Here is a 12,497-nt window from a genome sequence, read left to right on the forward strand (position 1 = left end):
AATAAAAAATCCCCGAGCTTAATTTTAAAACCCAATCTTGTTCAATTTTCTTTGGATCAAAACATGTCACTAAGGTGAGTTTGATTTTCCTCACCCCTAATGAGAACAAGTAAAATAACACTACCCAAACTTAGCCTTTGCCATATGCAAACCTCGCGTTAAAATACAGCTAAATGTTATATTCACCTGTCCTTTATAATAAATATGCTCTCTTCTCAGTGTTTTTTTTTTTCAAAAATTTTCTTAAGTATCCTTATTTATTTATTTATTTAAAATAAATATTATTTTCAAAAACTATATTCTTCATACACCTTCTCATCTTTTATTATTATTTTTGACTATTTTATCTTTTTCTAATCAACTCATTCATCTTTATTATTTTTCAAACATTATTTTTCACTCTTAATTTTAATAATTTTAAACCTTAATTTTTCACTCTATTTTTAATATTAAATACATTTGTTACAAGTTTACGAAAATGTCATTTTTAAATATATTAATTGTTGATTTTATAATAAATTATTGATTAAAAATAATATATTTTCTTATTAACAAAATACTTGTTTGGAAATAAAACAGAAACAAAAGCTTATACAGAGAGAGAGAGAGTGACTGAGGTGAGGTGATGCAGCCGGCGTATGATGAACCTCTGACGCACAGAACTCGATGCCGCCACGTGTACGGCAATGATGTGATGCGACGATGCGATCGTGCGGAGCACCACGGTTTAACTTTTCCGACAAGCACAAAATCCTCAAAATATTTCTACTTCCCCTACCTGTAGCGATCTTACCGTGTTCCTCTACTTCGCATCATTCACAAAACTGCTCCATCAAACTCAGGTTCAGGGTAACGCATTTCCACTGAATCAAAACTCGAAACCGATGCTAATGTTGTTGTTCCTTTTTTCATCTTCCTCATTAAAGTAACATGTAAGTTCTCTTATTTTTTGTTGACCCGAATTTCAGCCACTAAAGGTGTGATTTTTACCATTGCATGTTCCGTTTTCGCATAAAGCAACCATTTTTACTTGAAGTTGGTTTCGGGGTGCTCATTGGCAGGCAAATTTCTCCAGTAACCACTGATTGGGAAGTTTCATCGCAAAGACCAACATAGCTTTGATTGTGGAATTTTTTTGTGAAGAGGGAAATGGTATGTTTCATTCCCACTTCGTTGCATGGAATTTGTGTTGGCTTCTGCATATGTTGTTTTGGTCCATTTTTAATGACAAGTGAAGCTTTGTGTGTTACTAGTTGATGTAAAGATTTACCTTTGGGTTTTTGTTTCTATTTCCATTATTAAACTGAATAAGGAGTGTCCAAGGTCTATACTGAAAATGTGTTTATTGGTTAGGATGCTTACCATTATGTTCTAGTTTCATACTACTCTTACGGAGTCTGTTTTTATTTCTTTTAGCCAAAAACTTTGAGTTTGATGATGCTGCCTTTTTTTTTATTACATGCATTTTTTTATCTTTAGTCTATGTGGTGCTTTGTTGCAAATCTTTTCATAGCTGGTCCAATGCCTGGATGAATGATTGGTACGAAGCGGGTTTCGGCTAACCTAAGACTTCGTACAAATTAACTTTATTTTTATTTATTTTATTTATTTTTTTATTTTACATTTTTAGTGACAATTAGCTATGTGTGGAATTTGTGTGTAAATTTATGAAATTTGGTTGAAATAATTGCATTCTACTTGCATATTCATTGTGTTTTAATCTTAAGCTAGATGAGGGAGTGTTTTCATGTGATGAGTGTTTTATCATGCAATGACGTTTTGGGTTCAGTTCTATTGTCTGTGGTCATAATTTAAGGGGTCCTTAGCAAATGTCATGCGGAGGCTTAAGAGGAGGCAGTATTTTGTTTTTTCATGCTTCTTAGTTCTTAACTCTTAATGCCACTGGCCATTTATGAATCTTTTTCCCGGTTGGTGATAAGATGCATGCTAAAGTTTGTTCCGTCAATGGTTCAGATTTAGTGTCAAGATTTCATTGAACTTCTTTGTTAGGGGCTTCTTCTAAGGAATTTTTTGTTGACAGTCTTTCCATAATCAAGCACTTTGGATGGGGAAGAGTCCTGGGTGTTTGAATGACGATGACATGACAAATGACAGTTTTTCTGGAATTGAGTCCAAGCGCACTCATCAGTGGTTCATGGATGGCCCTGAAGTGGATCTGTATCCCAATAAGAAGCAAGCAGTAGAAGCTCCAAATAATTTATTATCTGGAATGCTCAACTCCAATATTTCCTCTTGGGAAAATTCCTCAGGATTTCACTCTTTAAATGGTCATTTTACTGAACAATTATATGTCCCAGATCCAGTAACCATGAATTTTGAAGATGCAAACACTCCCTCGGGTAGCATAGATAATACACTGAGTGTGGAAAGAAAGGATAGCATGGATCCCTTTGGAGGCGAGTCCTCATTTGGTTTATCCATCTCAACTGCATTAGAAGATCCTCGTTTAGTTTTTAATTATGATGGATTTAGAAAAGTCAAAGATAACGAGGTGAAGGAATCTGAGAATGTCATGTCTGTTACTGCAAATAATCCCTATGATAGCATAGTTAGTGAGACTGTGTCAAATTCTTGTCTATACAAGGAGATCGATAAGTCCATATCAACGAATCTCACCTACAACAAAGGGGTTGCCAATATAATATCAATGGATGATGCATATGGCAGGACAGACAACAATTTCATGTCGATGAGTCAATCCTATAGCAAGGGAAATGACAGCTTATCTTTACATCCAACATTCAATGAGATATGTAATAGGATATCATCAATGGATCAGGGCTTCAGTGAGGTGGACAGTAATGTGATATCTATTGCTCAAGCTTACAACAAAGTCCCGGACAATTCTGTGTTAACTAACCATTTATACAATGAGGCTGATAATGGCACTATATCAGTGCATCACACCTACCACAAAGAGGGAAATGACGTGCCATTTGCTTCTCATTCCTATAATAGAGGAGAGAGCACTATCATATCCTTTGGTGGCTGTGATGATGATGACACAACTCCCTCTGACTTGTTCATTTCCAACTATGAACTCCTGATGTGTCAAGCACTTTCAAACAAGTCAGAAGCCGTGAATGAGAAAGATTTGCTTAGATCTAGTTCTAGTTTACTTCCAAGTACAGCTCATACATCTGCACCTGAAACTGAAAACGTTACCAAGACAAAAGAGGAGATGAAAATGTCTAAAAAAGCCACTTCAAACAACTTCCCTTCAAACGTCAGAAGTTTGCTATCCACTGGTATGCTGGATGGTCTCTCAGTGAAGTATAAGGCATGGTCACGGGAGGTAAAAATTTAGTATTAATGAGTTCATCTTTCACAGTAGCTTATCTTTCATCACATGTATGGTTCTTCCTATGCTTGTTAGAAGGAACTTCGAGGTGTTATAAAAGGTGCTGGGTATTTGTGCAGTTGCCATTCGTGTAATTTTTCCAAGGTAAAGTTTGTTTAAAATCCTCATCATAGAGGATAATCCTTCCTGAGCCAAATTGCTATCTCTGACTGATATTTCATTTCTTCAGGTTATTAATGCATATGAATTTGAGCGACATGCTGGATGCAAGACAAAACACCCCAATAATCATATTTACTTTGATAATGGGAAAACTATATATGGGGTTGTACAAGAGCTCAGGAGCACTCCACAGAGCATGTTGTTTGAAGTTATTCAGACTATAACTGGTTCACCTATCAATCAGAAATCCTTCTGCATTTGGAAAGGTGGTTTATCTTGTTCAGTTAATGCTGTTTTTTTTGGATTTGTCTGATATCTTTATGTTGATCCAAAAGATGGTACTTCTCACATTTGGTCTTTCTTCCTTTTACAGAATCCTTTTTGGCTGCAGCAGGGAACTCAAGCGCACACGTGGAAAACAAGAAGTAAAGCAATTGATACAATGGTGGAATTGAGTTACAAGATAGGACAACCTTTGTTGGTTTCATAGGAGTAATGTTTTGTTTTGATACACCTTTTGCCGACCAATTTCGCAAGTTTTGTATCCTTTAACCATTTGAGGATAAACACGAAAATAGTGGGGAACTCTCCAAACAAAATAGAATATGTATTGCAAATTGGATGTATCATGGTAGTAGCATATAGTAAGTGAATTAATTTCATGAAGGTAAATTGATTTTGTTGTGAAGGTCTTATTAATACAAGAAAATATTCTGTGATATTCTCTTTCATGTATCTAGTGGGTTTAATCGTCCTTTGACAGATAAAGGATTTTGTAACTTATTGCTGCTATTGCACCGTGATATCTACTAGCAATGCAACATTATCTATTTCCACAGCTTGACTACTACTAGTTAGTTATATACCTTACCTTGTTGAGATGACTTAACAAAGGTAAAAATCTTTGCTCTCAGAAATCGTAATTGAAAGATTAAACAACTAGGAACTGTCATAGCTGGAGTATCCTCACACTTCTTCATTTTGAGTAGCCATTCCATTTCCAAAATTGTTGACGGTGCAATTTTCGTTAGCATAGTCATTGTCCTTGTCCATTATTTGCTTAGCTGGTAATATGGGCTCTTGAGTATTTGGGCTTGGTGGGCTGTAATCTTTGCTTTTACCCCACACCACAACGTACAGGCCCAAACAAATGATTATAGCACCGATCAATCTGCAACATTTATCAAATTCCATTTTATAAGTTTTGGTTTGTTTCATATTTATGGAACCAAGATGAACACAATCATAGGTACTTGATTATCATGATTACCTTCCGAGGAAGACTTGCTCGGAAAGAAAGTAGAAGCCCATGATGGCCACGATTACCATGCCGAGGGGACTAAATGCTGTTACAAAGACTGGGCCTCTAGTTTGCATTACTACTCCTTGCAAGTAATAAGCCACTCCCGAGCACACTATGCCCTGTATGTGAATATTGTCTTAATTTAATTAGTTTATAAGAATGGGCATTCAAATTAAGAGAAAAAAGATTGCTCTCACATAATAATTAATTATATATGAGGATTTTTATGATTTTTATGACAAATTTATTGATTTTTATAATAACAATAACTTTTTATTGATCGTCAGTGTAAATTTATTTATTATTTTTCTTTTTGCATTGACGATGTGTGATACACATTGAACCCCAAAATTAATTAGAATGAGTATCATATCACAGTCTTACAGATGAACTTTCACGTTGAAAATTTCAATTAGAAAATAACACCTAACATGTTTAAAAGAACTTTTCTTTAAAACAATCAACTGGTATTATTGTGGATAATTAGCAATTACAAGATAATGATATATACTTAGAGTTCCAAAATATTATTTATATTTTGTACTAGTATGGCTTAAATACTTAATTCATCAAGATTAAGAAAAACAATTAATCTAATTGATAATAATAAATTTGTCTTATTTATATATTTTTTTCAAAACTATTCTTATACTACATTTCTCCCTTAATTAATACTCACATCTCTTATAACCAATTAAATTGGATGTCATATTTTGTTTCTCTCTCATAATTAATATTGTTTATTCTCTTAGTCAATTAGAATATATGTCTTTCAAAGAGTCTATAATTAATGTATTCTAATAAATTAAGAAAACATGTTTTAATTAAGGATATTTTAACCTAAAAATAAATAATATATCAAACACTATGAGTTGGAAAGAATTGTTAAAGATGGGTTTTATAAATAGAAACAGGTAGTATTTCTAAATATGGGTAGAAGCTTGAGAATATAGGCTTTGGATGTCATGACTCTAACTCGAGGGTTCAATATAAACGAAATGAACCACAAAATATTGATACAGATTATACGTACAAGATTCAAATAACCTATTGTATTTGCATGTCTTCTCTTTAATCGAAACGTGACATCTTAACAAATCAAAGTTACAACTTTCTCTTGTGAATTTAATCACTAATGTGTGAATATTTGATTGGGGAGGTATGAGAGGACAAGTAGGAAAAAAATTCTAATAGGTAATAGGTAACTTTGACATAAAAACTTCATTTCAGATTTGTTTGAGTTCAATTTTTTTAAATTTGTATAGATGTGTTTGGATTTCCGTTTCAAAGTATGGAAATGTGTATTTTCACTTTCTACCGCATGAAATCCAAAAGCAACAAGGTTATTATTTTGAAGTAAAAGTGGATTGAGTTAAACTCAACTTTTATTTAAATACACACTACGTAGATGACAATGATGTAGTATACCTGACCAGACCTAATAATAGTTAAATTATAAAGTTGGGATTATATGTTTATATTAGCAAGATGATTTAATTGTTTAATTTCTCACGCACTAGTTTAGTTAAATTTATTTTTGTGATTTTTTTAAGAAAAAAGAGAGAGAACATGTCGGTTTTTAAAGAAAGAAGAAAAGAGAGAGATAGAAAGAGATGAACACCATCACCATGTTTGGAAGAGAGGAAAAGGAGATGAAGAAAATGAAAGGAATGGAAGTGACTTAAAATATGCTTTCTTAATCCTTGTTTGGTATATACTAAACCTGGAAGGAAAGAAAAAAATTCGTGGAGCTTATACTTTTTTTCTCCTCTAATTAAATTGAAAAGAAAATAAGAGAGAAAGTTTCTTGTTATATTTAAAAGTCAAATTATCCTTATTTTTATATATATATTTCTTTGTTTTTAATTAGAGATAGTCCTTTTTTTCTTTTCACTTTCTATACAGCAAGACAAGAGAAAGAAAAAGTTATAACATATTTCCTTTCACTCTCTCTTCAAAGTTCTACCAAACAACTCAAATAATCATCTCAGTTTTTATTCATTTTCTTTCTTTTTTCATTCTTTCTTTCCTAAACCAACATTAGGGTAAGTACGTAGGGAGAAAAAAATGCAAAAAAGTTGTAATTTCAGGTGGATTTTATCACCTAAGGTAGAAGAATTTTCATTTTTCAAAACTGATTAGGAGACAAAAAAAAAAACTATTTTGACACCCACCAAGAGAAGATTTTTTTTAATAAATATTATAGGTGATATAATATAATAAGATAAAAAAGTATTAATGTAATATTTAGAGTGAAGAGGTGTTTACTCACCATTACTCTTCTTGTTATTTTCTTTCACTTTATTTTCATTATTACAAAAATATTTTTTTTTTTGCGAATTTTCCTAAAAAAAAATATTTGTAGAAATTTTTTGCAAATTTTCTTGCAATAATAATTTCACAATTTTTTTTATAAATTTATTTGTGAAAAATAATTTACAAATATTTCTTACAAAATTTTTTTATGAAAAATAATCTACAAGAAATTTTTGAAAATTTTGCTACAATTTTAATGATCATATAAATTTAATGGTAAAAATTTGTAAAAAAATGTTGTAAGAATTTTCTTTTGTTTCTTGCAAATTTTCTTGTAAAAATAAATTCGCAAGTAATATTTATGACATACTAAATAGTAGAAAATTTTTGCAGGTAACTTTTCCGGCAGATTTTCCTACCAATTTTAATTCGTAGAAAAAATAAAAATAAAATGTTTAAATTTATAAGTTTAATAATTAAAATATTTTTAATTAAAAAATTTCACTTTACTAAATTATTTATAAATATATCATTATACTTAATTTTAATTTTAATTTAATTAAATATATAAAATTTTATAAATATGATAAATTAATGATAATGAGTTTTAATTTAATGATAATTTATAAAATTTTAAAATTAAAAGTATTTACTTAATAAAATATTATTTTACTAAATTATTTATAAATATTTCATAAAAATTAATTTTAATTTAAAATATTAATAAATTAAATATTTATTTTAATTAAAAGTATAAATTAATGATGATGAGTTTTAATTTAATGATAGTTTTTAAGATAAAATTATTTAATAAAAAAATTAATTTTTTTAGAATATTGAATATTTTAAGAGATAAAGTAATTTATAATAATATAATTTTGTTGTTCAATATAATGAGTTAATCATTTTTCTAAAGACATGATCTAATTAATATTTAAAGAAAACTTCAAGTCTCACATCGATTAGAAATAAAATAATTGAAGAGTATATAAGTTGAGACAATAGTTACCTTACAAGTTGATTTGTATGATTGAGTGTTAGACTTATAATCTACCATCTAAGAGTTTAAAATGTTATGTAGCACATGGTGGAGGCATGAAAGCAAATTTCTTAATGTTTTGTATGAATTCATTGTAAGCATTTGAAAGTTGAAGAATCATTAATAAAATTTGTAGTAATTTCTTTAATTTTTTTAATAAGAAATTTTTTTGCAGAATTTCTTGCGAAAAATTCGTAGGAAACTTTCGTGCGAATTTTTTTCACAAGAAATTTCATAGAAAAATTTCTTGCGAATTTTAAAATTCACAAAAACATATTATCCACGAAAGTATTACATGAAGATAAAATTTCACAGAAAAATTCGTAGGAATAATATTTGCTATGAATTTTTATACAAAATTCGTATGAAAAGTCGCATGTATGTAATAAGAGAAATTCTAGTAGTGTTTTACATTCCTTCTTTCATTTTTTTATTATCACATTTTTACTTCTTTTTTTTTAATTTAATCTCCCCCGCCACCCTCCTCTTTATTTTTACACTTTTTTTAGAATTAATCACCTATACGCTGCTAGTGTAAAGTTTTTTTTACACTGATAACTAATCATATATTTTAATATTAATGAAATAAAAATAAAATAAAATAATTTAAAAGATTTAATTGGTCGCCAGTGTAAAAAACTTTACACTAACAATGTATGAATGATTAACTTTTTTTTTATCGTTATTGCATCCCAAAAGGGTGTGTTAGAAAAACATTAATTAAAAAAAAAAAAAACTTGTGGATTTAGCCAACCCAACAGGCAACAGGGGCTTAAACATAACATTCCGTGCATAATATTACTATTTTGTGTATATCAAGTGTTTTTCTTATATTTTGAGTAGTTAGTTTAATTAGGTTGGAAGGGCTTACGGTGTAGATAGCACAGAGCAGTCTGACATCGAATTTTATAGACCAAACTGAAGGGTTGCCCCTTTCCATAATCATAGCCACTACAGCACCTTCAATTGTGCCCATTAGGCATATCCACGCAGAAAGAGAGAGTTCAGCAGGGTAGCTTTTAAGCGTAATAGCCTACACAAAGAAAACCATGGTGAACCTGTGTTAGCTATACCACCCCCATCAATTCAAATTTTAATATCTATATACAAGATATAACAATAATTTTCATGTAACTATATGTTTTTATTCTTGTGCCACAACCTCGGACAACAAACAAACCAAAAGGAGTGTCCTTGTTATTATTATTTTGGTCATTAATTCTTGTATATATTATTATGGCATCATGAATCAATCAGAATATATAACTAACCTGTAGGATCATAAAAGACGCCCAAGAAAAGCATCCAATTGTGATCATTATGAATCCCGTTATTGTATGTTGAGTACTTGTCCCATTCTGGCTGTCATCATTGCTTCTGTGTGACCCGAAAAGCACTGGACCTTTCAACAGTGTCATCACCATAGCACCCGAAACAGTTGTTAGAGTTCCTACCACCTTTGCTTGGCTGTGTATACTTCTTATTTTTATCTTTTCAAGCCTAATCAGAACCACAGAAATTAATGCCTAACCTTACCATTTATATGCGCAGTAACATCTAATAGACAGATATTATGTGTTATTAAACTAAAAAACAATGAATAAGTCGTACATGTACGTATACCCATCAATATCTAACACAAATGAATTGCTATGTAAGGTAATATGTACACTGATATGTCTATTAAAATCATAAACAAATATGGTAATTTTTTATTAGCTTAGCCATCTATGTAAGAATCTCCATCTTTCAGCAGGTTGGCAAGAAAGCAAGACCAACACGGCAACACCTTAATCTGACTAGTTTAATTTCGACCATATTCTTGTTTTTATGTGTATAAATATTAGTAGAGGGAAAACAGTTGTTGCTAGTTACCTAAAAATGCATGCGAAGATAAAGGTGATGGCTGGAAGGATATTGATCATGGTAACAGCAAAGGTTGCTGTTGTGTACTTCATCCCCAAAAAATACAAATTCTGATCAATAACTGGCCTGTCACAAAGAAAATTAACATCAAAGTTTAGTAATTATTTTTTTCCACTGAAAGAAGAGTTAATGTGTTAAGCATTAGCAAAGCAGGAAATTTAATTACTCTAGCAAGCTGAGCACCACAATCTTTATGAAAATTGACAATGTCATCTTTGGCCTCACTTTCCTGTTAAAAAGAATGCATGTTATTACTTCCGTAGTCTTATATTCACTGACACAAAAAAGACAGAGAAGAGAGGAACATACTTGTCAAAAAACCATGCCAAAGGAGCTATGACAATGAATGCAACAGCATGGCGATAAACGACAAACACGTAATTGCTCATTCCTTTGTTCATTGCAGTCTTGGATAGAACATCCATAATAGCATATCCAAGCTGGATTGATACCACAGCTGCGAACGGTTTCACTCTTTGGAACCAGTTTTGTGTCTGGGGGTTCTCCATGTCTTGTTAGGGCTAGCTCCAACAACCTTAACCAATCTTTTGAGCCACGAGAATATGAAATAATACAACGTAGGAGGCTCGTATTTATATGGATTCAGAATCACCTGTTCCTTCTTGTCCCACCAATTGAAAAATGACACGTCGTTAAAAAATAACATAAGAGAGTAGTGTACGAGTGTGTGAGAATTTGTTGGTGCGTTTTAGATTAATAATCACAATCAGTTGCGTCCATTAGGCACGCATAAGATCAATTTCGTCATCAGACACATATAAATGGGATTAAAACGTAAAATCAACTGAGTAATCCACGTCCGTCCCGAGGATTCGTCAAAACATGTGTCTACTTTCAATTATTATTACCTTTTAAATAATTAATTAAATGTTTAGTCATTGTAATTAAAGTAGTAGCTTTTATCATAATTGATTCTGTTTCAGTGAGTGTGTGATTTATGTCATTGGCTTTTGCATTGTGCACGCGTGTAAAATGAACATTTTTATGTCATATTTATTGTTCCTCCAATAGAAAAAAAAATAGCTAAAAAAATAATGCGTATTTAAATGTGTTTGTAAAATTAATTTTAAATCAGTATAATTTACATAATTCATTTTATGTGTGTCTTAGTATGTGTTTGGATATGTGTTGATCCAATTGATTTAAAATCAATATGAATTCGTAGAATTATTTTTTAGTAGTGTGAGTTAAAAATAATGTGATTTTCATTTGAATAATGAAAGATATAAATTTGATTAGTGTATCATTATTAATTTGAACAGATAAAACTTCAAAATCAATTTTATTTAATAAAGAATGTACTATTAATAGCTGTTTCTAAATAAAAATAAATTTAGGTATATTGAAATCAATTTTATTAATAGTCAAATATACAGGAAACGCGATTCTGATTATCTTGGACACAACAAAATTGATTCCAAACATATAAGAAGTGGAATCAATCATATTCTTAATGGCAAAGTTACTAACATTTCTTATTATATAATCAAACATAATGATAAATATTATGGTTAATGAAAAAAAAAATTATGTCTCATCCATTTTAGTCTTTAAGTTGGTGTCATCCTCCAACATATATCTTTAATATATAATACATAATAAAAAAATATCATTTTCAATCATGTGTTATTTTTTATTGAAGGACAAATTAAAAGGTGGGAATAGATTATTTCTTACTTAGAAATTGTATTTGTACATAAATTATTGTTGTACAAAAAGTCATAAAGTTATACAAGAAAGAGAGAAATGGGAAGAGAAGAATGATTGGAGTATTCCATACAGAAAAAGAAAAATAGTATTGTTAAAAGAAAGAAGAAGATAAAAAGCATTCACTCAGAAATGGGTTGAAGATAAGAGGGATAAAACCGAGATTAAAAATAAACATTCACCCCCAAAATAGTGTTGATAAGTGATGCAATAGAAATTAAGAAGAAAGCAGAGTAAAACTGAGAAGAAGAAAAAAAAGAGTATATGTTTATGATAATCCTCTTTAAAAATGTTTTATAGATTTGTTATATGAACAAGAAGGTATTTATTTCCAAATTTTCTGCCCTCCCATGAGATGAGGAAAAATTGCTAGTTATATATGCTAATGATGTTTTGATCGAGATGAAGATCTGCAGGTTCAGTGTTTAAATTTCCAAGAAAGAATATAGAAGACCAATCCAATTCCACAGTTGAAGTGGACATATGAGGGATGACGATCATCATATATATCATGTTGTTAGTTTTGCTTTAATACATTATGTATATTGAAGATTTGGTCTCAAAAGCACTGAAGTCCACTATATATAGCATATATGTAGTTGGTGGTTAAAGTTGTTTGTTTTTGTGCTTTCAGTATGTGCAGGCACTAGCATAGCTGCATGGAACCCCATTCGATCACTATAATGTAATGTATTTATTTTCATATAATAAGTGGATAAATGACCCCACTAACTGTGTAAAAAATGAAACAAAAATGTGTG

At 30.5% G+C, this 12,497-nt stretch overlaps 2 protein-coding genes across 2 annotated transcripts; one reads left to right on the forward strand and one right to left on the reverse strand.

The window, feature by feature from the left end:
* Nucleotides 1–586: 586 nt before the first annotated feature.
* LOC109790686 (uncharacterized) lies at nt 587–4,203 on the forward strand. The gene is made up of 6 exons (XM_020349881.3): nt 587–932; nt 1,062–1,152; nt 2,042–3,316; nt 3,398–3,466; nt 3,552–3,750; nt 3,858–4,203. Exons 2-6 carry the CDS (start codon nt 1,150–1,152, stop codon nt 3,911–3,913), a joined length of 1,602 nt encoding a protein of 533 aa, XP_020205470.1. The 5' UTR covers nt 587–932; nt 1,062–1,149; the 3' UTR covers nt 3,914–4,203.
* LOC109790687 (WAT1-related protein At2g37460) lies at nt 4,134–10,582 on the reverse strand. Its single transcript, XM_020349882.3, has 7 exons — nt 10,318–10,582; nt 10,175–10,237; nt 9,958–10,074; nt 9,354–9,582; nt 8,954–9,115; nt 4,755–4,906; nt 4,134–4,655 (listed from the first exon to the last, which is right to left on the reverse strand). Exons 1-7 carry the CDS (start codon nt 10,515–10,517, stop codon nt 4,451–4,453), a joined length of 1,128 nt encoding a protein of 375 aa, XP_020205471.1. The 5' UTR covers nt 10,518–10,582; the 3' UTR covers nt 4,134–4,450.
* Between the last annotated feature and the right edge of the window lie 1,915 nt (nt 10,583–12,497).

Source organism: Cajanus cajan, chromosome 7 (assembly GCF_000230855.2).
Source record: "Cajanus cajan strain Asha chromosome 7, NIPB_CcT2T_4, whole genome shotgun sequence".
Lineage (NCBI taxonomy): Eukaryota > Viridiplantae > Streptophyta > Magnoliopsida > Fabales > Fabaceae > Cajanus > Cajanus cajan.